General features: G+C 34.9%; 1 protein-coding gene across 1 annotated transcript; it reads right to left on the minus strand.

Annotated features, from left to right (window-relative positions):
• Positions 1 to 13,715: 13,715 nt before the first annotated feature.
• On the minus strand, positions 13,716 to 26,261 carry LOC141488242 (collagenase 3-like). The gene is made up of 10 exons (XM_074188173.1): positions 25,808 to 26,261; positions 25,488 to 25,732; positions 24,564 to 24,712; positions 24,349 to 24,474; positions 21,736 to 21,897; positions 20,847 to 20,964; positions 18,808 to 18,941; positions 17,783 to 17,942; positions 15,942 to 16,045; positions 13,716 to 15,026 (listed from the first exon to the last, which is right to left on the minus strand). The coding sequence occupies exons 1-10, from the start codon at positions 25,934 to 25,936 to the stop codon at positions 14,926 to 14,928; spliced, it is 1,428 nt and encodes a 475-aa protein (XP_074044274.1). The 5' UTR covers positions 25,937 to 26,261; the 3' UTR covers positions 13,716 to 14,925.
• Positions 26,262 to 26,784: the final 523 nt, after the last annotated feature.

The raw sequence follows: 26,784 nt of genomic DNA on the forward strand, positions 1-26,784 counted from the left end.
CCATTTAATGCCTTAATAACTCTCTTTCTTTGAACTCCCAGTGCTTAGCATGCTGTCTGACAAGAAGATGAAGGAAGAAGATGAAGAAGGTAGAAAAAGAAGAAAAGAAAGAAGAATAAACCTAATAAATGCTTAATGGTTAACTTAATGATTAACTTTCCACAAAGAAAACACCTAGCAAGGTAAAATTGTCTCCTGACCATCACCCTTGCCCCCCTCAACTCATAATACATTCTAAAGGCAAATAATAGTTTCAGAATCCTACAGACATCTCAAAAGCTGACTGGAGAGTCTTGAAGTAGAATGGGGGGGGAGCATTCTTTTATTTTGATGAAAAATGAGTGATTTCCATATAAACCAAATAGTGAACCAGTTATTCCTGTATTAACTACTAAACATACTAAAAATAAATGGAAGACTATTTTTGGTGTTATGAATGATTGTTTTCTCAGATTTTTCAGACTACCTAACAACATAAAGAGGAAGATAAGATACATTTTCATTAGTCACTACAGCTAAGCTGAAAATAAGAGAAGTTCCTGTAGCTATGCTACAAAATGTAAATGTTCTTAAACCAAAAAAAGGAAACTTCCAAAACTCAATAAACTGTAGGTCTGAAAGGATGATTTAAAAAAATACCTTTGAATGAATCATTTATTTATTCATTCACTCAACAAGTATCTGTTGAGTTCCCACTAGGCATCAAGCCGTTGGCTAGTTACAACAAAAATGAAACAAACCCTTCCCCTATAAACCTTATGCTAGGATGGGAAACAACATATATATATAAATGACAATAAAAACATATACAAAATATTATCAGGAGAACGAATTATAGCAACTAGGGGAATGTCAGTCATGAGAGACCTCAGAAGTGGCACATCAACTTTTTGTTTTTAAATTTTTTTTAATTCTGAACTTAAACATCAAATAAAATGATAATTTTTGGTAATTTTGGTAATTTCCATGTACATAGGACAAAAAATGAGTATCAACATGAAAATGAAAATATCTCTTATGTAGTTTGCTTTTCTTTTTTTTTTAATCTCTAAAGTTCAACTTAAAGCTTTCAAATCTGTCCTACTTGTCTCTACTTCTTTCCAGCCTTCCTTCTGATTTCTATATTTTTTCAAAAGATGCTTTAATGACTTAATTCTCATTTTTTGCTACCCTATCCCGATCATGTCCTCCTCCTTTACCCTCACAATACAACATTGGTAAAGAAAAATGAAACCCTTAAACAAAAATTCATAGGCAAATTAAACAAATGTCTTCACCTTCTATACCCCCCCCAAAATATGTCTTATCCTTCATCTTGAGATGTTACCTCTTTCTGAAGAGGTGGGTAGCCTATCGCATCCTCACTCCTCTAAATTCAAAGCTGGGTCATTGCATTTATTAGTTTTCAAGTATTTCAAGTTGATTTTATAATATTATTGAATGAATTTTTTGATTCTTAATTTATTCTACATCAATTCAAAAAAGACTTCTCAGATTTTTCTGAAACTACTTTCATCTTTTATTATATTATAATAACTATATATTATTATATTCATATATCACAATTTGCTAAACCATTTGCCAATAGGTGGGTTCTCCATTAATTTCCAGTTTTTTGCTAAAGAAACATGCTCATTTTTGCTTTGAATCTATCATTCCATCTATCTTTAACTTCCTTAAGGCCTGGTTCATAGGATCAACAGAATCATAGGATCACTGACCTAGAGCTGGAAGGTAACTTAGTCTAATCTGTTCATTTCACTGAGGAGGAAAATGGGACTCAGGGATGCCAGGTGGCTTACCTAATATCATACAGTAGTAGTAAGCAGTTCTTGGACCATCTCCTAAGAGATATTTTTTCCTGATTTCCCAGGTTTTTAGAGTTCCCTCCCTTCTTGAATTATCATATACATATTTATGTTTATATGAAAACCCTCGTTTGATATTACCATCCCTTTTAATTATTATCTTTCTCTTATTCATAATTAAATATCTTGAGGAAGCTGTCTACACTTGTCTCCACTTTCTCTTTCTAAACCTTCTGCTTCCAATTTCATCATACAATTGAAACTGTTCTGTCTGAAGTTGCTAATGATCTCTTGTCAAATCTAATGGCCTTTTCTCAGTCTTCATCCTTCTTGATGTCGCTACAGAATGTGACACTGTTGAAACCTGCTCCTCCTAGGTACTCCCTTTTCTCCAGATTTTTGTGACATCACTCTCACTTGGCTCTCCTTTAACCTATTCCAGCAATCCTTCTCTGTCTCCATTGCTTGTTCTTCAACTATGTTGCTCCCACTAACCAAAAGTGTCTCCCAAGGGTCTGTCCTGGACCTTTTTCTTTTTTTCCATTCTAAATTCTCTTAGTTTGATGATCTCATCTGCTCCCATCTATGTGCTGATGATTCTCAGATTATATATGCAGTCTAACTCTGTCTTCCGAGCCATAGATCATACATCAGCCACTGCCTCTTAGATGCAGCTGGTGGTGCAGTGGCTAGAGTACTTATTAGCTAATGGATCGAAACTTATTAGCTATGTGACCACGAACAAGTTACTTGACTTGTGTTTGCCTCAGTTTCCTCAAATATAAAATGGAAATAATAATAATATCCCCTACCTTGAAGAGTTGTTTATAAGGATCAAATGAGATATCTGTGAAAATAAAAAATGTTTAATATAGTAGCTGGCACATAGCAGGTGCTTTATAAAAGCTTATTCCTTTTCCTTTCCTCTCCTTCCCTCTCAGACATCTCTAATTGGATGTCCTATAAATATTATAAGCTCAACACATTCAAAAGAGTATTCATTATCTTTTCCCCAAATCTTCCCCCATTCTAAACCTGTTACAGTCAAGGGTATGATCATCCTAGTAACCTAGTGTCACCCGCAGCTCCTCAGTCTCCATTTACAATCCATTGCCAAATCCTGCTGATTCTACCTTCTAAGCATCTCTAACATAATTTCTTCTCTCAACTCTAGTTCAGACTAGCAGTCTCTCATCTGAACTATTTCAACAGCCTTCTGACTGGTCTCCCTGCTTTGACTTTCTTCCACTCAGCTGCCAAGATGAATTTTCTTTTTAAAGTTTTATTGATATGTTTTATTTTTCCATTACAAAATTTTAAAAATTACTCCCTCTTCATGAGTGGGTTTTTGTAACAAAGTAAAAAAAAGTTAAGTAAAACTTTAAGAAAACTAGAGATCCTTGGGCAGCTAGGTGGCACAGTGGATAGAGCACCTGCCCTAGAGTCAGGAGTATCTGAGTTCAAATCCAGCCTCAGACACTTAATAATTACCTAGCTGTATGGCCTTGGGCAAGCCACTTAACCCCACTTGCTTAACAAAAACATAAAAAAAACCCAAAACTAGAGATCCTGTCTAAAAGTGTATGCGACACTTGATATCTGTAACCCCCCCCCCCACATACACACACACAAAACTCTAATTTTTACATAAAGTTAACAGAAATCTATTTCTTCTCCTTCCAAACCCCTTACACCCCAAAGAGGAGAGAATAAAAAATTTGTCACAAAAAACATAGCCAAGTAAGACAAATTCCCTTAATGGCTGTACATAAAAATATATGATTCATTCTGCACCCTAAATGCATCATCTCTCTGTAATAAATAACAGGTTTGGTCATTGTACTAATTACATTTCCTATAACTTTCAAAATTGTTTGTCTTTTTAGGTGGGGTTTTATAAATTGTTCTCATTGTTCTGTTCATTCTTCATAAGTTTATAAAAATCCTCAAAATTTTTCATTTTTATAATATAGTTGTTGGAGTACAGATTGTTCTTCTTGCTCTGCCTGCTTGGCATCAATTCATATAAATCTTTCCATGTCTTTTTAAAAATCTATTTTCTCATTTATTCCTCAGTTGATGACCACCTCCTTAATTTCCAGTTTTCTTAGTTTTTTTTGGCACCACCATACTTAAGATCTGACCATTTCACCCCCTATTCAACAAGCTTCTGTATTATTAATAACAGACTGACTCCTATGCCTGCAATGCTTCTTCACAACTCCTGACTTCACTGTGTCCTTAAAGATTTAGCTTAATCTTCCCTTCTGCAGAACTTTCCCATCTCCCCAGCTTCTGCTGCCTTTTCTTAGATCGCCTTCCATCTCTCCTAATATAGCTTTCATCTATCTAGTTATTTGCATATTTTCTTTTCTTCCCCCCAAATATGAGTTTTTCCTTAAGCACATGAGCTGTGTTTGTAATAGGAACAAACTGACATATTATATGTCTCCAGTGGAATATAATTAGTTCACTGAGGGAAGGTATTATATTCCATTCTGTATTTGTATCACCAGCAGCTAAAACAATGTCTTATATGCCATCTGCACTTAATCAATACTTTTTGTGTTGAATAAGAGTAGATTAGAATAATGACATTTCCCCCCCTTCAATTAGCTATTTGGACACATGTTTGAGTTGTAGGAAGTCTGGAGGCAGTAACAATAATAGCATATAAAATTATTCAAAGTTCAGTGATTGATAGTTATGTCATTAAGTGAAAAAATTCCACAAATGCAAATCAGCCTTTCCAGAAAAATTCCACCATACTTGAAAATTTCTTGAAACATAGTGGCAATGATTTAGATATATTCAAAATTATATATAAAAAAGAATGGTTAATTACATTATTATGTTTAATTATGTTAAATAAAATTATAAATAGCTAGAATCTAAGTTTTTACTATGCAGATATTGAATAAACACATTAGGATTGCTTTTTCTAGTAAAATGATTATTCATAATATAGCTAATTCTATATAATCCCAGGGTGTGTTTTATTGTGCAACAGATATGCTCTCATTACTGTATCATTTTATAAAACACATTCAGGCATGCCTCATAACAATAATTCTCCACCATCCTGCATTCCTGGCCTGGGAATTGTCATCCCAGAATCTTTTGTATGTTTACCCAAAAAATGCTACCCCAAGCTTCCTACATAACAAGAATTCTTCCATTCTAAAAGTCCCATCATTTATAAGTGGAAAAAGCAGGGGAAAAAATTACAAAAGAGGGTTATATAGTTTCATAGAATCATAGTACCTAAAACTCGAAAGTCTCTTACATCATGTTTGGTATACCTTCTTCATTTTGCAAGGAAGACACTAGAACCCATCACATGACTTGCCCAAAGTAACACAGCTGAGCTAATTTTCCTAGGAACTGTTGAAAGCTGGTTGATCAAATGATGCTGTGATAGTTCCTGAATGGACTACTGCTGCTCTGATTCTGTCACCCTTATTTTTTAATTTAGTCATATTGTTCATATGTTCTAATAGTAATTGGAACTAATTATCATTTTATTGATAAATTTGTTATTCAGTTGACACACATAGTTTAAACTGTCCAGAGCTGATTATCACTGGCATCCATAAGGGTCTCCATTACTGTCAGAACCCAAGAAGTCCTCATCATAAGGAGATAACATAAAAAATACAATTCTAAAACTCAAAGAAAGTAGAGAAAATCAAAAAAAAGTATAATGAATGGTGTTGAGTCATAAAGTCAAAGAGTCATAAAGCAGAGCATACCACTTTGAATTCAAAGACTCGAGTTTTGAGTCCTGGACTCATCACCCAGATGAGTAACATCAAAGTGATGTAAGGGACATCAGTCTCAGTTTACTTATTTGTAGGAAAGTTAAAAATGATAATAAACAATAACTCATACTAATTCAGGGCTTTTAGGTTTCCAAAGCTCTTTACTCTTAACAGACCTTTGAGTTATAATTCTAACTATCTCAGTTCCATTCAATTAGACCGCTATATATAAAAAGCCTACTCTATGCAAGGGAAGTCAAAGCAAAGTTAAAGGGTTTGTGAGGGCAAATAACTCAGTGTAGAAAATTGCATAATCTAACTTTAAAGCATTTTCTCACTGCCAGTTATTATTCTACTATGTGGCAAATGTATATTTTCTTGCTCTTCTATGGTGAGGATAATGCTAGTTACTATTACTATTTGAGAGTTGAATTCACTTTGGATATTTAGGTTTGTGCTTTATGATTTACTTTACCTTACAGGATTTCAAAATCACTGAAAAAAGAAACCCCTAGTTCCAAGTAAATCTTGGGTGTGTAAAAAAATAGTCATCTCTTGACCAACCTCTATGAAAGGTTCCAGAGTATTTCCTGGGAACAGTGATCAAGACAGTTGAAGTCATTAAGAAGCTAATGGTCACTCCCATCCTTACTTACTAGACTAAGGTTGGAGGAGCCTCGAAATTCATGGTACCAACTCAGGCTAATTCCAATAAATTTCTAGTTTGAATACTCAGAGCCCTTTTCCTTTGTGGCCAACGTACCAGACTTCACCCCTGCAAGTCTTAGAGTTATTCTGAAAGGTTAGGTGACTAGTCCATGGTCACACAGCTACTAAGTAGTCATTGGGATTGGAACTGAGGTCTTCCCAATTTGGTCCTAAGTCCCTACCTCTCTGCCTCTCTCTCATATTAGGATGGGGGGGGGGGGAGCTAGAGGGGGAGAGGAAGAGAATACAAATAGTTTAATTGCTTCAATCAGTTCCAGTTGTTACATCCATTTCCTTCTGCCTTTTTCTTACACTGTCAGTCCCACCTTTAAGACATGCTGTGTTTGATAATTGCTTCCTTTGCCTTGATCCGAATTAGGAGAGCCACACAGATTCTGGTTTTCACTAAAAAGACAGTGCCATCTAGTGGCTAAATGTTTCCAGCCTTGATTTCAAAATTCCAATATTCATTAATACAGAATTTTAAGGCTGGAAGATCAGTTATGGAGAACAGTTTTTGAATCACAAATTCAAATTATTTTAAATAAGTAGTTAGTATGGACCTCAAAGGACTTCTCTTCCATGCTCACAGTTGAGGAAAATGAGGTACATGAATTTTGAAAAAGTAAGATCACAATGGGAACCAGTATCAGTTATAGAATTGAAATTCCTTCTCCTCTGACTCGAGAATCTGCACTCCTTACAATCTACCGAGCTGCCTCCCTCACTTTATGGCTGAGGGAACTGACACACTGAGAAGTAAGGGGCTCTCTCAATGCCAACAGAATGTAAATTTGTTAAGGTCGGTGACTACAGTTTTGTCAATTAAATTAAATTAACCTCTGCACCAAACACAGCATCTTGTATAAAGTAGAAGCTTAATAAGTACTGTTTGAATTGAATTTGCTGAAAATGATTAAGTCATTTGGAGAGGCAATTTGGTATAGCAGATCAATTCCTGTACTCGGAATCAGAAAATATGGATTTGAGGTTCCTCTTTGCCATTTCATAGTTGCACTAAAGCAAGCAAGCCAATGTCACTTGAGTTTAAAGACTTTAAAGAGATTTTAACATCTCTAGGCTTCTTATCTCATGTTGGGGAGCTCTGAAAGTAGTGTAGAGACAAACAGTCTGGAATGGATGGATAGATTCTCTTAGGGGTCTCTTAGGACTTATGTGACTGGGGAAACAATCTTTCTGATACAGAACCCATTGAGTTTTAAGCCAGTCCAAGGTAATAAATAGGAGGGATAAATAAAGACTATAGAGAGTCTTACCTTGGAACCTGTATTCATTCCCTAGAGGAAAAAAATAAATCCATTATTTCTAACTCAATGGTTTAAGCCTAGTAGTAAAAATGGAGAAAAACCAGGAGTTCATGCTCTGGCCTTTTGCTGTAAGAGGAATGATTCTTAATAAACAATGATTTGGGGAGCTCTGGAGTTCCTCCTTTTTTCTAAAGTCCTCATTTCAAGACTCAGTCTCTGAAAGACATTGTTGAAAATGAGATGGAATTAGCATCCACCAGCCTTGCAAGAATTTAATCTAAAATGAAACTACTGACCCAATCTGCTCAGATTCTGGAGGAAGACATAGACTCTTTGTCTTGATTACCCTGAGGCTGGGCAATTGAGAAGTAAATGAAATAATCAAAATTCCATTCCTTTGAGTCCTTTATTAGAAGATTAATCTCATCACCACACTTCTCAGAACACTTCTCATGGCTACACTCAGGAACATCCATTCTTTTAAGAATGTATAAACTGTAAGCCCACTTTCATGATTCATCTTTAGCATTTGAAAGTGCCACTGCCCCTTCTTGGTAACATGTTAGTGTTATTAATAAAATAGTTAATTACCCAGAAATTTGTCCTTTGAACTTTATAGGCAAAACAGATGAAATTCCCAATCCTAGGCACTTCACAAAGGAGTCAGTCCTTTAACATTCATTGTATGTGAAAAACACCATATTGTATTACCTATAGGAAAGTCTACTGATTAGGAACCACAAGGTCTATGATGTGCTTTCCTAATAGTTCTGTGAATTAAGCAGTAGCAGAATTCTCACATCAGATGATGTGATTCAAGATCAATTTTTCTTATTTATGAAATGGGGACAATAATACTCATAATGCCTATTTCATAGTGTTAAGAGGCTCAAGTTTATACAATATTTCATAAAGTTTAAAGCAAAATATGAAAGTTGTTGTTATTAATAATAATAAAGTCAGAATTGAGTAAAAGAAGAAGTACTGAACTGATATACCCAAGAAAGATGAATTCTAGTTCTAACTGATATTTTATAGCTATGTGAACTGGGCTGGTCCCTTAACTTCCCCACCCCCAAATTCTATGATCCCCAGCTTCCTTCAAAGTACAGCTCAGGTATTACCTCCTTCCTCCTACATGGAACTTTTCTTGATCTTGTCTCCCCTTCCCCTCTCATCATTAACACAATCTCCTTCAATATGATTTTGTATTACTATGTCTATATTTGTATTTGCTTGAATCTCAGGGCAACTAAGTGCTACAGTGCATGCAGAACTGGATTCATTTTCCTGAATTCAAATCCTTATTCAGATATTTATTAGTAACTGTGTGACCCTGGGCAAACAACTTCACCCTGCTTTTCCTAGTTTCCTCATCTGTCAAATGAGATGGAGAAGGAAATGGTAAAACACACCAATATCTTTGCTTACCCCAATAGGGTCACAAAGCATCAGATATGATTAATAAACAACTGAACTGAATCCCATTCCCCTGTCTCAGTATGTAAGTTCTTTGAGATCAAGGGTTATATTATTTTTTCTTTACATACCAAACACCCACCGCAGTGCTTTGCACAAAGTGGACATTTAATGAATACTTGAAATACATGGAATTATTGAATGATCCTCTCTGAGAGTTCATTTTCTCACCTATAAAAAGTGGGTGATAATATCTGCTTATCCTACCTTATATAATCTTTATGAGAAACAAAGTAAATTGTCATTGTAAAAGTGCTTTGAAATCAAATATAAGGTATTATTATAGATTTATATATATTATAGTTATATATCATTTTATATAAATTTATTCTATATATTTAAAAGTTTTGTTTCTTGTAAACATGTTTGAATGTTAAGGATACTCTTATCACCCAAGATTTTCCCCCTGATATTCAGCTTCATAAGTAAAAATGTGGTATGATATCACAAAATGAGAAATCAACAACTCAAAAGCTTACATCTGCAAACCATGTGTATTTTCTTTCCTGTGAACAGGACGAGTGCCAATCAATACAATTTTTAAGAAAAAAAATAATTTTTTAAAAAGTTTCTTATCTTAACAGATAAGAAAAGATTGGTTATAAATACATCTATCATTTGAGAATGAGATTTGCATGGGCAGTTAGATTGTTTATTGATTGAAGAAAAGAATAATATATTGTCCTGGGGGGGGGGGGATCAAGATAAAGGGTAAAGAATAATAAAACTTTTGTTTGTTTTGTTTTTTAATGGGAAAAGACTCATCTTTTCTTAGGAAAGTTGAATGGATGCCAAAGGAACTCAGAAGTCACCTCAGCTAAGAAGCATTTCTCTTATCAAGTAAAGACATACAGCAACCAAAGAAGGTTCCTGGTTATCAAGCACACATTTCAATTCATCAATCAATAAGTATTTATCAAGTGCCCACTATGTTCTAGACCCTGCTAAGATCTAAAAATCTTAGGATCATGTTTCAAGGGCTGCATGACCTTGAAGATGAGATTAGACTCAGAGTCAAGAGATAAGATTCAAATCCCACCCTCAGATATTTCCTCATTTGGCAATTATAAACCATTATCTTAGCCTCTCCAAACCTGAGTTTCATTGTCTACAAGGAAGATAATGCTTGTAAGCCTTCCTTGTAAACATGAAAATGCTATGGAAATGTTAGTTATTAACATCTAAGGTATCTCTCCATTGATCACTATTCAGTCAAGACATATTCATGAAATACCTAGGGTGTACTGGACATGTGCTAGACACTGGGGATTCAAATGCAAAAGGGAAATGATGCATGCCCTCACACTGAGAACTTAAAACATGGTCAAAGATAAATAAATAAAAGATGTGTAGAAAATAAATACAAAGTTACTTAAGAAGAAAGGAAGAGAAGAATGAAAGCAACCAGGAGAATCAGGGAAAGCTTCTTAAAGGAGAAAGGGGGAAATCCCCAGTATGTGAGACAACCTAGGCTGAGGCAAAAAGGAAAGACAATGAAACATCAAATATAGGAAATAGCAAATAGACTCATTTGACAGATTATAGAGTTCATGAAGAAAAGAATAGGGAATCGACAAGGAACCAATTGTCAAGAGCTTTGTCAAACAGGGGTCTGTTTTATTCTAGATACAGAAGGGAACCATGGAAGCTTCTTGAGCAGAGTAGTACTAGACTTGGTGACACAAAGTCCTGGATTAAAGTTCTGCCTCAGACACTTATTAGCTCTGTGACCCTGGACAAGTTTCAGTTTACTTATCCTAAAATTAGTATAATAATAGCATCTATTCCAAAGTGGTATTGTGAAGAATAAATGAGATATGCATAAAATATTTTATAAACTTTAAAGGACTATACAAATGTTGGCTATTATCAAAATAATTAGGAGGATTTAGGAATATCAAAATATTCATTATGTGGAAAATATACAGAAGCAAAATGAAGACTGGAAACAATGAGACCAGCCAGTCTGCTATGGCAGTACATGGAACAGATAATGGAAGTCTCAACTGAGATGATTACATTGTGATGGAGAGACAGGGATGAATATGAGAGATATTGAAGAGAGAGCATAAATAAAATTAGTAACTGTATATATATACATTAGCATGAGAAGGAGAGTAGGTACTTAACAGAAAGTACTCTTACCTAATTGTCCATATTCTCCCAGAACTGCATAGGTTTTGGAGGAGGATGGGGACATGAAGAGAAGATATTGGGCCTATCACAGCTGTTATTGATTCTGCATCCCAAAACCTAGGGACTCCAATAATTGTCTTAGACTTTCCATCTTGTATGATACCAGGTAAACTCCACAGGTCAAGAATTTATTTTATATATTTATTTCTATCATCATTATTAAAGGGAAGAAAGGAAATAAAAAATATTTAAGCATCTCTTATGTGCCAAATACTGGTTTAAGTACTTTACAAATATATCCCAGTTATTCCTCACAACAACCTTCTGAGGGAGGTGTTGATATGATACTCAATTTACAGTTGAGGAAACTGGGGCAGATAGAGGTAAAATGACTTGCTCAGGATCTCACTACTAGTAATTGCCTGAGGGTAGATTTTAACTAAGGTTTTCTTGACCCTATTCATGATCAAGCACCTTAAACAAGACCCTTCTAGGAATAGATAGAAGCATTATTATTCTGAAGAAATAAGTTAGTTTTAAAAAGGTGTCAATATTAAAGATAATGTTTTTTATTTGGGGGAGAATTGATTTTAAGGCTACATCTATTTTCTATAAAATATTGTTCCCTCCAAATATATGACATAACATCTAAGGATTCCTGGAATCTAGTGGTAGAAACATAAATATAATGTTGGAGAATACCATCTGATTAAAATTGATACCTGATGACTATTTCTCCTTTGATTGAATTAGAAATTTTATTTTATTCTATTTTTTCCCTCAACATTTCAATTGCCCTTAATGCTCTTTTAAAAAAAGATTTCTTCCAAGTTCCTTGAAGAGTGAGAGATTAGATTTCATTTACTTCTGTAATTAGTCATTATTTGTCCTTTGATCTCAAAGAAGATCATAACATCAGGGAGGTGATGCCATGACATGTATGTGAATTGGATTTTGAATGAGGGGTGCTGTACAAAGTCATCAACCTCAATTGCTCTTTGTTGAGTCCCTGTTCCAGACTCTTATATTGAGTCTTCTTCTGGACTCCCTCAATCTTCCCCATGTGAGCATTGGAGGGGTGGAATACAAGGAAGACAAGGATAATAAATTCTCCAAGATCCCCAAGTACTCCAAGGTCTCCATTTATTAATCCAAATACCAGTGCTTAAATACCTCCCACTTCCATGGCACTTAGTAAGATAAGGCTCTGATGCTCAAGGACACCAGGTGAAGATAATTTACAGTGCTCCCATACACAACAGTCCCTTAACAGCTACTCTGGTGCCATCTGGGTTCAATGGGTCAGATAGGAAACAGGACAAGTAGAGATGTGAGGCAGAGTTAAATGACTTGCCCAAGGCGGCAAGTATCTGAGACCAGATTTGAACTCAGATTCTCCTGACTCCAAGGCTGGTGCTCCATCCACTGGATCACCTAGCTGCCCCCAATTAATAATTCTATAATTAGTACCTCAGAGACAACTAGGTGGATAGTATGCTGGGTCTAGAGTCAAGAAGATCTGATTTCAAATTTGACCTCAGACACTTAATAGCTATGACTCTGGGTAAGATACTCCAGGATCTTTGCCAATGGACAGTATCGGCATGCTATGGTCCATGGGGTCACAAAGAGTCACACAAAACTGAATGACTGAACAATAACATTAGCAATTTTCTTTGACTATAACTAATCATTTAGTGGTTGACTAATAGAGAAATAGTCATTCCTTATATAATCTAGGGCAGAGTATAAGCAAGGTGGCAATTGGATAGTGAAGAGAAAGAGAATATAACTGGATCATGTAGCTGTAGAGACTGGTTTGAGTGCCCTTGGTTCTTTCTACTTCTCATCCTTGCATTACAGACTGAGCTAGAAGACAGGTCATCTTGGTGGTCATCGTCTTGTCCAACTCTTCATTTTAGAAGTGAGGAAACTGAGGCCAAAAGAAGTGACTTGCTCAAAGAAGCAGAGATGGGTCTCCTGACTCCCCAACTGGGCAAGGAGGGGGGTGTCCTTGAATTCCATAGTACTTATAGTAGGAAAACCTCAGTGAAGAGAACAATGTACCTATTTCTCAGCCTCAGCAGAGCTCAAATTTTTTTAGGTTCTCATAGTTTCTTCATTCTCATCGTACTATCAGAACTTGTCTAAGAAGAAAGCTGACACGAACCTGCACATGTCATTTACTGCAGTTTTTGACTGGGTCTTACATCTTAACAAAGCTGTATGGGGTCACTCACAGGTCCAATCCCATTCTTCTCCTTATCCCCCAACATATTAATGCCAAACTGTGCAGTCCACTACAATTCTGAACTCTCTGACCCCCTTGCCTCAGCCACTCTGGGAAAAGAAATTACAGGCATAAGCCTTCACATTGATATCTGAAGTTTTACTTTTAAAGAAATCAATTATTAATTATTACGTATTCCTTATGTTGATTATGGAAACTTTCTATGTAACATATAAAATAGATAACACAGGTGTAGAAAAAAGCTGAAAGTATAGCCACAAGAAAAAATACTATTTAACCATATTATTTAGAGTTGAATCAATTTTATTATGAATTTTTTGTAAGTGCATTTGAAAAATGTGATGCTATTTCTTGCTCTTTATCTTTTTTTTTTTTTACACCATAAGGTTTTCTGGTTTCATGAACGTTTCTTAGATTTCAATAATTTTTATTTTTATATTGATTATCTCTGATTATAATTTTCTATCTTTAAAGAAACTTTCATCACAAAGTAAGAGGTTTAAACAAGAATTGTGTCCACACATTCCAGATGCAATAGACAACTGAGGCAACTGCCTAATTTAAAGTACACAAAACCACAACAACCTTTGCCTAAAAAAACCCAGATAATGGAAATGATTTCTTTTTTTTCTGATTTGGCTTAAATTATCCAGCTAGTGACCATTAAGTATCCACTCCATCTTGAGGCTCTAAAGAGATCTAAGGGAACTCAAATGCAATAACTCATCTTCCATTTAGATAAAATATACTTTCCACCTCTCAGCAGAGAGGTGGGGGGCTGGGTATGGAATACTGCCCACTATACCAGATTCAATCATTATGTCGTCTGGTTTTTACTTTGTCATAATGGAGGGTTCTCTTAGTAAGGAACATTACTGGGAAATAACTGAGATATAAAAAACTCAATAAAACATTTAAAATAAAATAAAATTAAAATACCTAAAGTATCTTACAAAAAACAGTTAGCTCATTGACCCTTTTCTTCCAAAAGCTAGTATTTGTGCCTTGCTGAAATTCATCCTCTGGATCATTTGCATGACTGAAACAAAACAGAAGCTATGACCCTTGGCTTTCAATTATACTGTCCTATTAGACTACCCCATTGTCTTTCTTTGGTGATTGCTAAATTTCCCACTAGTAACTAAAGGGGGAGACAGGCTTAGAAATCAGAGTGTTCTTGGTAAAATAGCAAATTATTTCTTCTGGCCTTTGGGAAGTTCATTCCAAACATTCCACCCCCATGGTTAACCTTTCTTCATAGGACTTCTGTTTGTCATACTTAACACATCTGGTAGACCACAGAGATATAGAATTACCTTGGCTTAAATAATTACAATGCAGTTCCAGCCTGACATAAAAGTTTACCACCTCCCCATGTCTACAGTGCATTTTCAATAACAAAATTCATAGGAAATTTGCTGACAGAATGAAGCTTTTTCTTCTACAAAACCTGTAGTCACATTTTCTTATGGGTGTAAAAAATTGAACTATGATATTAAAAAACACAGCTACATTCAACACCACAAGAGGGAATTGGTTGGCAGGACTCTAACAATGCGTTGACTCCAGATGCTGTACTCAAACCGTAAGACTCCACTAAAGAAGTATATGTAACCTAGGAAGAAAGAATTCTATTTAGAAAATGTGAAAAATGAGTCATCCCAAATAATATTTTAAATCACTTATAATTTTTGTCCATACAAAATTGGACGTAACTTATTTTTTCTTTAAAAAACATTAACCAACAAGCACATATTACATACTGTTCCAGGCAGTGTCCCAGGAATCTAGTAGCCGTTAACATCCAAGAACAAATCTAGGCTTCTAAAATAATCATGTGTCCTATGCATGTCCTAATTATAATAGAAAAATCATCTAACTTCCTAGATTTTGACCTTCAAACTTGGATTCTGCTGATGCTAATTGTATCTTAGGATCAGAAACTTAATTTCCAGAATGTTATGGGAGGGAAGGAAGACAAAAAGGAGGAAGAGGAGACATAGTAAAGGATGAGAAGGAAGAAGAGGAGGAGGAACAAAAAGAGGAGGGAGAGAAGGAGAAGGAGGAAGAGGAAAGATTAATAGAAAAATTGTAGAGAAAGAAATTACTCAAGGGGAATTTAAAAATGACTAAGTATGTGACTGTAGCAAAGCCTTGCCCTTTCTGATTCCAGTACCATTAGTGATTCAAAGGAAGATCTTGAATGAGTTACCTTAAACTATAAAGATATATATATAGATATATATATATACCACAATCATTGTTATAAATTTCTTTATTCATAGAATTTTGAAGTCAATATATGTTACCATTTTCATTTAACACAAAGCAATTTTTTTTACTCTTTGTGTCTTTTATCTGTTATAATTTAAGTAAATTGTGATATCTGAACAGTTAACCCACAATTCTTTCCTATAACATCAATAAACATGTCTTAGCTCCATTTTACAAAATAGGATTAATACTTAAAAAAGGATTAATCTTAAAATAGGATTAATACCTAAAAAGTAAATAGGGTAGATAAACCTACCATTTTTTTCATAGACAGCATCTACTCTGTTACCAATTCCTGGAAATTCTTCCTCAAGAAGTCTTGGATAGCCTTTGTTCATTGTGTGGTTAGTTTCATCATAGCTACAATAACAAGGGAAAAAAAAGAAATCACTTATCAGTTGGATATCATTAGGAGAGAAAACTGACAGAAAGTCAACATTGAGTTCCCTATTTGAATTCAAATAACCAGAAATATTAACAGTGCCAATTACATAATAGGGGCAACTAGATGGCACAATGGATAGAATGTTGGACCTGAAGTGAGAAAGATTCATCTTTTGTGAGTTTAAAGCTAGGCTCAAACATTTAAAAGCTGTGTGACTTTGGACAATTCATTTAATCCTGTTTGCCTCAATTTCTTCATGAGCTAGAAAAGAAAATGGTGAACACTTCCAGCATCTTTGCCTAGAAAACCTTAAAAGGAATCACAAAAAGTCTGACTGAAAAATTACTAAACAATAACAAAAGTTTCTTCATGTTTGATCAATGTGGAGCAATCATGTTCATTCATTAATTCATTCAAATTTTTGTAATCTACTATGTGTAAAGAACTGTCCAAGGTTTGGCAAAAATTACAAAACAAAGAACTGGTTTCTGTCCTCAAGGAGCCTATAATCTAGCAGGGGAAATAAGACATGAATAATAGCTTAGAATAATGGAAAATGTATTAGACCTGGAATTCAAATTTTTCCTCTGACACATACTAAGTTGGTGAGAGCATGGACAAATCTCCAAGTCTAATTTTTCTCATTTGTAAAATGGGAATGATAATAGAATGTATCTCATAAGGGTGTTGTGAGAGACAAAGGAGTTATTACATTGAAAGCCTTTGAGCTTTGAAACCTTCAAGAGCTATTTAAATGTTAACTATTGTTCAATACAAAACAAGTCAATGTGACTAGTATTCTAAGAGAAGATAGAGTTCAGAATAGGATGAGAGATCTCCTGGTTGGGGTGACTGAAGGAAGACTTGGTGAAGGAGATGGTATCTCAGGTAGTACTGAAGATTAAGGGGTAATTTTTATAGAGGAAAAATTAGAATGGCAAGGACTTTTCCACTCGAAATAACAACAGTCCAAAGACAAAAGAACACAAAAACAAATGTTAAGTAAGCCAACTTACAGTGTAAGAAACAAATAGAACATTAATGGGAGATCATATTAGGGGGACTAGGCTGTTTTGGAGGACTTTCAAATATATTTCAAGGCTAAGGCTTTTGGGCTATAAAAAAGGATAGAAATGGGAAAAGAGCAGACAAGTTTGGGAGCCTCAGAGATAGGTACCATGATGTCTAGGGAGGAGTGGGAGAAAAATGTGAATTAAGAAGGAAAGACTAAAAAATGGACAAAAAAGGAGGGTTTGACATTGAATGAAATTGCCTAAGTAGAAGTCATAACTGATATGTAGCTGAGGCAACTAATTAATATACAATAGTTAAGATTCAGGAATGTTTAGAAATAGATGAGTTAAATACAGTTATGCAGGCACCTTTTTAGAAAACTTGTGGTATTTTAAATTCATTCAACATTTATTAAGTTTCTTTTGTATACAAGACACTGGGGTAGATATTGGGGATATAAAAAAAAATAAAGAAGTCCCTACCCTCAAGGATTTTACATTTTACTGGGGGGGGGGGATTTAAAATTTAGTAGCCCCCTCTGATTGACTTGACTATTTAAGATTTCATTTAAAAAAAAACAGTACTTTTTATTTTGCATTTTTTTAATGAGAGACTAAATTGACCTCTATGTAAGAACTTTCATGTTGGTAAGGAGAGCTTACAGTGGAAAAGAAGATTCTATAAGGATGTTGCCATACCTCCAGAAGTGATTTCCAGTGAAGAAGAGAGTCTCACGAGTCGCTTCAAGGTGAACTGCAGCATCTATCCTCTTCACATCTTTTGGGAATCCCAGTTCAGAGATTTTCTTAGGATAGTCCTTCAGTATGTCATAGCCATTCAGGGCCCAAATCTTTCTGCCTAGGAGAAGTGACAGAACAGCATTTCAGCATCCTAAGAGAATCTTTTAAAATGTATGGACATTTATCTTAACCAAAGAGGAGCCATGGTTGACCTAAATGTATGTATTTTGTCACTGTTTATTTGAAAGTATGAAATTACAAATATAATTCAAGTCAAGTTTAAATCCGACCCTCCCAATTTCCTAACTATGATTCTACCACACAAATGTTTCCATGCTTTGTCAAGTGTTACTCCATATCTATGTAAATATGCATTATATATGTACATATATATTAAGTTCAGTGGGAAATTAATATATAGAAACTCTGTATTCATCTGAAAAACAAGATAAAACAAATTCTAAATTATAGATTTATTTTGGCTAATAGATCATGATATCTTAGTTATTAACTTTATGACATCAGGCAAATCACTTAATTTTCCTGAGCTTTAGGACACACAGCTGTGCAATGAAGGGAATGAACTAATGGTCTGTAAGGTCTTTCCAACATCTAATTTGTGATTTCAAAATTCTATCTTTTTAAGGTTTGCAAAGACTTTGTCCTTGAAATTAGCACTCAATAGCATAAGACCTATTGATTAAATTAAACTGAAAAATTTGACAAAATTAATTACTTTTCAATGAAATCTAGAAATATTCCAGAAATTTGAATCTTCCATAAGTCAAATTTGGAGAGAGCTAGCAGGACTGTGTTGGGTGCTTTCAGTCTTCAGATTATCTTTATTTATTCTTTCTGAAATTCAAAGTATTTACATCTCAAAGTTCTACAGAGGCTGGAGTAGAACTGCAGTGGTTTGGGATTTGTTATGTGTACCCAGAAGGAAGGGAAAGCAGGGGAAAGTTTCTTGGCAAAAGACTTACCTCTAAAGATGAATATTAGGTCATGAGCAGGGTTTTCATATGCAGCATCAATACTGTTTGGAAGTTCTGGCCAAAATGATTTGGTTAAAAACAAATCTGGCTCAATCATCTGAGGATGCAGACGCCAGAAGAATCTAAGGAAGGGAAGAATGAAGAGTTGCCATTGTATGAAATGATGCCTCGGTCCTGGATCTGTACATATAGAGAATATTTAATAAATGCTAGCTTACTGGCTGACTCTCCTGGTCATTACAGAGGATCATACCAATTCACTGTGCATTTTTAATTTCATTATGCTTAAGTTGTAGGTATGATGGGCAGTCTTTCCAATAATTAAGGAAAAACTTATATTTTTAATGTGATATGGAGTAGGGTATGATTGCAAAATTATTGTGCATTTTAGAATTTGTATCTTAAGACCAAGGCAATAGAGTTGGAAAGAATTTCAGAGTCCATTCAGTCTAGTCCTTTCATTTTACAGTTGAAGAAATTGGGTCCGTAGAGGCTGGGTAACTTTGCCAAGATCATACAGGTAATAAGTGTCAGAGTTAAAATTTGAACTTGGGCTCTCAGTCAGACTCCTAGTTCTCAGACTCCTAATCCATATTGTATCTATGGCATGGAATGGAATAAAGAGTTACATAGCACCTATTATGTGCCAAACATTATATGTGCTAATATATATATATATATATATATTATTCCCATTTTACAGATGAGGAAATTGAGACAAGGGTTAAGTGACATCCCAGATATCTTCCTGACTCCAGACTTAACCTTCTATTTATTGCAAAACATCAGTCGCTTCTGGTATCAACCACAAAAACTACAAAAGAATTTCCTAAAAGGGGGCAGACAGGTGGCACAGTAGATAAAGCACCGGTCCTAGAGTCAGGAGTACCTGGGTTCAAATTTGGTCTCAGACACTTAATAATTACCTAGCTGTGTGGCCTTGGGCAAGGCACTTAACCCCATTTGCCTTGCCAAAAAAAAAGAATTTCCTAAAATGTCTTTTCAGTAATGAAAAATGATGTTGCCTTTTCATATAACATTTAAAAATGTTTCTAATAAATTTTTTCCCCAAAAAAATAATTTTCTCTTCCCAGAATTAGAATCTTTCTTTATTTGGAATACTTTTTTTGGGGGGGGGGTGTTGCAAGGCAATGGGGTTAAGTGCCTTGCCCAAGGTCACACAGTTAGGTAATTGTTAAGTGTCTGAGATCAGATTTGAACTCAGGTACTCCTGACTCCAGGGCCGGTGCTCTATCTACTGCACCACCTAACCAGCCCCATTTGGAATAATTTTGTACAATGGACACAACACCTAATTTTTTAATATACCATCTATGTGGTATGTTTGTCTTCTGGAATCAGCATATAAAGGCTATCTAAATTGAAATATCACCTTTTATCTAGGAATATTGTAAAAAAATACTATAATGATGTAAACAGTGACTATATCTAATACTAAAGCAATCAAACATAAAGTGAAAATTTTGGTCATCCAAATTATCTTTGACTTCATTCTGTATTTTGTGTGTGTGTGTGTGTGTGTGTGTGTGTTTGTTGTTTATGATTATCTTTATTCCCAGGGTTAGCAGATTCTGACACATAGTAGGTACTTTATGACTTGACTTAGCTTCAATAATATAAGGACATCCTTCTTAGCAGAAAATTTTATAGATGACCATGTTAAGAAAATTTATCTATTTCTGGCCAAATTTTTTAATAAACCTTTTCAAACTTCAAAAATTTGGATGAAAAATTGGTCCCTAGACCCTACTTCAAAGGCTGTACCAGGTAGAAAGATCTGCCAGAGTCTATGCTTCATTGGCAAAACCTTCAAGGGTTCAGGGTAGTTTCTAGTCCATTAGAGTAAAATGAAATTTAAAAAAAGTAAAAAAAAAAAAGAAATTGGATTTTTTTTCCACCAACTTGACAGCATTTTTTTTTACTTGACACAGATATATTTGCACCTACAGACATTGTTTCAAATGTATTTATCAACCATTTGCTCTTTGGCTGAATATTGTGCTTACCTATCTTTAAAGATTATTGTTTCTCCTCGAAGGCTAGTGATAGCATCCAGTGTCAAGGCAGGATCACATCTGTCTGGGGTTTTCGGGTGTTTATGGTCTGGGTCTTCATCTCCAGGGCCTGAAATCATGAATTGAATCATGAGAATGGCTGCTGGTTTTCTAATGTGAAATGAATGTGCTGTATGTAAAAGCTACTATCCCATTGCAGTAGGTCACAAGACTGCTAATGATGAGTTCTTCCCCCCATCCCTCTTCCAATATGAGGTAGTAGAAAAACATTGCATGGAAAATAAAGAAACCCTTGTTTATATCCCACTACCACCATCAACTATCTGTAAGTCACTGAACAAAACATTCAACTTTCAGTTGCCATCTCTGAAAAACACCCTTTTGACCTAATTCACATAATTACAGTGACTATCTGATGAGATTAATGTAGGTTCTTTTGTACATTAATTTGGTTTGGTTGGCATATATATAAGATTTCTTTGGTGTAGGGAGCTCTTGGTAAGGGAACTCCTTCCATAGACTGCAGATTGGCAACCTCCCTGTAATTCATGGACCTGGAAGGCCGTGTGGGATTTTGAGAAGTTATAAGATTTGTCCATGATTGCAAAGTTAGTTAATGTTCAATTCAGAGCTTGAACCTACAAAGTGGTGTTGTAACCACCAACCATGAATATCTTTAAACACCAATATGCCAAAATTTAAAAATGCCTGAGGAGTGTGGTTTTCTATCCAGGCATTTTGGATCATTTCAGAAAAACATGGCCATATTCTCTCCAGATTTAATGAATAAGCTATAATGGGTGGATAGAAAGTTATTCAGAGCTTTAGAAAACTAAGACATGCACTTATTCTGATTCATCTTGTCTATCTTTTAGCATACCATATAGAGTTTGGATGCCTTGTACATCATCATCAGGAAGCATGAAACCACTTTTACCAGTATAGGTATAGATGGGAAACATGAGTGCACCAGGATCTTTGGAGTGGTCCAGGCCCAAAGAGTGACCAAATTCATGGGCAGCAACAAGAAACAAGTTATATCCTGTAAGAAAAAAACACACCCATTTAATAAAAACTCACTTTAAAAAACTACATAGTTTTATTTAACAACCTTGTAAGACAAGGTGGTACAAATATTATTACTCAATTAGGTGATATGGTAGATGGAGCATTAGATCTGAAATGAGGAAGACCTGAAATCAAATACTGTCTTAGACATCACCAGTATGATCCCAAGAGAGTCATTAAACAGGATTTATCTTAGTTTCCTAACCTGTAAAATGGAGATAATAACAGTACCTACCTCACAAGATTGTGTGAGGATAAAATGAAATAACGTTTATAAAGCATTTTGCATGCATTAAAATGCTTAAATAAATACTATTATTATGATCATTTAACAGATAAGAAAACTTAGGATCAATTAAGTTTAAGTAATGTATATAATCATGGAACTAACAAATTCAAAAGTGAGATTCAAACTCAGGTAATGTGACTCCAAAGTTTCATGCCATATCAAACTACTACTTTGATTTAGCCTCAAAAAAGTGACCTAGTCTTATCTCTAGGGTGAGTGGTATTTGTACATTCTATCTAACAGAGTTATTCCTGAAGAAAGGTTTTATAAACCTGAAGGTCCTGTATAAACATCAGCTATTATTGCTACTATTGCTATTATTATTAATCTTGGAATTATCCACGGAACACACTATAGTCAAGCATATGGCTTGACTCTAATAGCTGAGCAATATATATAATTATATAATTAAAAATTAGATTTAAATTGAATTTTGGTGCTCATTTTCTTAGCTCCTTTATATTTTTACCTTTTGTCTTATATTTGCTGTTGTTGCTCAGTCATTTTTAGTTATGTAAGACTCTTTTCCATTTCCATCTCCAGCTCATTTTACAGGTAAGGAAACTGAGGTATATAGAGTTAAGTGACTTGCTCAGAAACACACATCTAGAAAGTATCTGACATGGAATTTGAACCCAGGAAGATGAGTCTTCTTGCTTCCAGACTCAGTGCTTTATGGAGACACCTAGCTAGCTGCCCACCATACTGCCCACCTGCCTCTATAAAGAGCTCTCCTTTTATTCATTTTTTTATAGTTAACATTCAGTGGCATAACATCAATTGATTTAAATAATTTCAACCTGTTTGTGTACCTTGTGTGATCATTCCTGGCTACCAAATTTGAATGTCAATTGCCCAAACTAGACCAGTTTATATTAATTCAGTGTAAAAAGTTTGATTTTCTACCTCTTTTTTTAAATAAGAGTTGAGAAAACTAAACTGTTAAACTATAAGAGGATACTCACTACACATGGAGAGTATATGCTAGTTGCATAGCCCAGTGCAAGAACCAGCATCAACAATGTGTCCAGATTTGTATGGCAAATTTTCATACATTAAGATGTACAATAAATAAAAAGATACCTACCAGAGAAGTAACTGTACTGAAAAACAGGATAGTAAGAGGCAACAGTTTTAAGCAATGACTCTCCTTTATAACATTAGCAGATTAGTTAATTCCTTTATTTCCAATATTTCTTAAAAATACATTAATAAGACTGCTAAGTCGTTTAGGCCTAAGGATTTTCAGTTCTAAAAGCATAATCTTCAGCAAATGCAAAGGTTCTTAAAAACTATGCCCAATAGGGGTGGCTAGGTAGTGCAGCGGATAGAGCACCAGCCCTGGAGTCAGGAATATCTGAGTTCAAATTTGCCCTCAGACACTTAATAATTACCTAGCTGTGGGGCCTTGGGCAAGCCACTTAACCCCATTTGCCTTGCAAAAACCTAAAACAAAACAAAACAAAAAAAACTATGCCCAATGGAACATAAGCTCAACAGAGCCTACAAATCTGGTAAAGAATTTGTACATGGGTAACATTAAAGACAATATGTCTAGTACCAAAGGATCACCTTCCCCAAGGCAGAAGAGGAGATACATATCACCAGAGGATGACTCTCAAGTGATGAGGCTTTTCCCCCCCTACTACAACTATTCATGAAACTAATCTACTAAGTTATCAGGGTAGGGAAAGGGTCAGCTTGTGCTCTGCAGGGAGGGATAGAGTAGTCACATCTACAATGCAAGCACAGATCCTTATAAGATTGAAGTGTGCAGACAGATAAGAGATAGGCAGAAATAAAGAGCAAGATATAATGAGAGACATAGATATGCACATATATAGAATGTACACATTAGTAAATGTGCACACATATACATATTTGTAAATATACACTAATAGAAGATTCAAATGAATCATCATACTTTACACATATACTCATGTATAAGATGACTCACTTGAACCTCCTATAAGTGTTTATAAATATACACCTGGATAATATAAAAAATGATGATTTACTTGAAATATCCATAATTTCTTACTAAAGCTATCTAGTCTTTTATCATATTCAAGAATTATTAGAAGACATACACATTCTAAATTAACTGCTCAATTTGAAATATTTTAAAGAAATTACCTTTAGCACTATTTGTCCAGATCTCGTCATCATCAAAATGAGCATCCCCTCCATAGTTAGGCCCAGGAGGAAAAGCATGAGCCAGCAGTCCAGAAGGTCCATCAAAAGGATAGAAGTCTCCATGCTCTGCACATCAAAACAGCACTTAGGAATGCTCTTTTTAAGATGGTTCAAAGTTCAAAGAGCATTTTTAGTGAGTGGTTCTACTCTCTTACCTTTTGTTCCAAAAGAGATCATGATATCAGCAGTGCCATTGTGGAGTCTAGTGAAGTTGAGAGGTGTCACATCAGACCAGACCCTCAGTGCTTTTCTTATTGCCTTGTCCACTTCTGTGTGGGTCATGTCTGGGGTGTAATTTAGGATCCTGTTCATCGAGGAAACTAAAGTTAAACTTCTTTGGGGGTTCAAGTTATTTTAGAATGCTATTCTTTGGAAGACTACCAGACAGTTCATTGGATAATGATATATTTCTTCAAAACAACTCATGATTTCCAAAGTTTTAATCATGAGTGAAAAAAGGGTCCTAGTCAACATGATTTCAAACCAGTTGGTGGAAAGTGAAAAATTCCAACATTTTGATCTCTCTAAGTAAGTAGAAGTTTGCCATTGAATAGACAAAACCTTCAGATATTTTAAGTAACTTTTCATTTTGCATCCTTAAGTTTGGGGATTTTTTTTATTGATGGAGAAGAGACTTAAAATATACTAGGTTTCTAAAAAAAGGAAACTAATTTTTCTGCCTTTTGCACTATCATAGTGAATTGTTGTGATTTCACATTTTGTAAATTTGTAAGGCAAATATTCCTAGTCTTCCATGTCTATAAAGGAGTAGTGATTCTCAAAAGAATAATTTTGTATTTTTAGAGGAAAAAATATTTTTTATATGCATTATGATTTTACTTCAAAATATATGACAATTTTATAATATAGTCTTTTCACAAAGCTAAAAAGAAATACCAATGCTCAGGGTATTTTTGGACTTGAATCTCACATGCTAACTGGAAAATTTTAATATTTTGCCAGGGCTTTACATATCTCTTGTCTTTCTTATAATTCAAGTTTCCTATGATTGAAATTAGATACTTAAACATTAAAAAATAGCAAAAAAAGTAACAAAGAAGAAGTATCTAGCATTTTACCTGTAGGTTAAATCAAATTTAGGCCATTTGATATTTCGGGGAAAAAAGTTGTATTCTCCCACATCAGGGACTCCACATCTTGGCTTTTTCATCACCTCTAAAGTGTCATCATCCAGTTTTCCAGTCACTTCCAAACCAAAGAATGACTGCATTTCTCTAAGTTTTTCTGATGCAGTTCTTGATCCTTTTTTCATCAATATGCCAGCAGGGTTAGAATAAAGATTGTAATATGTCTTCAAGTAGTTCTAGAAAAAGAAATGACTGTTATATTCTCAGAGATCAGGTTAATAGAATGTTTAAAAAATACTGCAATATCCTACCTCTGCAAACTGGAGGTCCTCCTGTGAAAGATCATCATCATCATCATCATCATCATCATAGGATAGAGGGAAAGCTGAACAACATGTCCAACTCAATAGAAAGAAGACAGCTATGAAAGTTGGCTGCATCTTGGCTTTTCACACTTGGAAGTTGCTGTCTTGCCAGGACAAGAACCTTTACTTTTATAGACCTAAACTGATGAGTCATCTGTTATAGACAAGTTTCAACTTCCTAGTCAGTGTAAGGTAAACATGCTTACTTGACTACTTTGTTTTGCCCAAGAAGTTGTGGTTTGTGGTAAAATTTGAGGGAAATATAAAATGTGGGTCTCTCTGGTTTCCGCAGGGTCTCAAAACCTAGTTTGCAAAATTGACATACTAAGCAGATTTATGGACACTGTGGGAAATAGAAAAGTTGATTTTTCTCTTCACAGTGATTTTTTTGGAGGGGCCATTTACCATGTTAACTTTTTCAATATTTCAAGAGCTTGAGATTTAGGCTATTTGAATGTTTCTTCTATATGGGCAGTTTCATAGATGATATTCATGAATTTCTGAAAGAACAAATCACCCTAAGAACAGTATTACCATGAGGTAGTAATTGAGTACATGGGTAATTATTTACACATCTTTCCAGCCACTCAATTTCCCAACTTTGATGTTATCCTTGACTCCTAACTCTCACTCATCCCATGTATCTAATCAATCACCAACTCTTGTCATTTCTATCTCTAAAACGTTTCTCACATACACTTCACTGCTATAGCCACCAAACATAGATCAGATACTCATCACTTTTTGTTGGAATACAACTAGGCTTCTACTTGGTTTCTGTGCTTCAAGCTTCTGCCCACTTGAATCCCTTGTCTACAAAGTAATTTTCCTAAAGGAGATATTAGGTCTTGTCACTTCCCTGACTCATGAACTCTGGAGTCCTCCATTTTTTCTAGGTTGAATTATAGATTCTTCTGCTTTGT

The sequence above is a fragment of the Macrotis lagotis genome, chromosome 1 (assembly GCF_037893015.1).
Source record: "Macrotis lagotis isolate mMagLag1 chromosome 1, bilby.v1.9.chrom.fasta, whole genome shotgun sequence".
NCBI lineage: Eukaryota > Metazoa > Chordata > Mammalia > Peramelemorphia > Peramelidae > Macrotis > Macrotis lagotis.

Coding starts and splice junctions, on each gene's coding strand:
- LOC141488242 (XM_074188173.1), bottom strand. CDS start 25,936: ATGCAGCCAACTTTCATAGCTGTCTTCTTTCTATTGAGTTGGACATGT. Junction 25,733..25,807: donor AGGACCTCCAGTTTGCAGAG/GTAGGATATTGC, acceptor TTCTTTTTCTAG/AACTACTTGAAGACATATTA. Junction 24,475..24,563: donor GATCTCTTTTGGAACAAAAG/GTAAGAGAGTAG, acceptor TTTGATGTGCAG/AGCATGGAGACTTCTATCCT.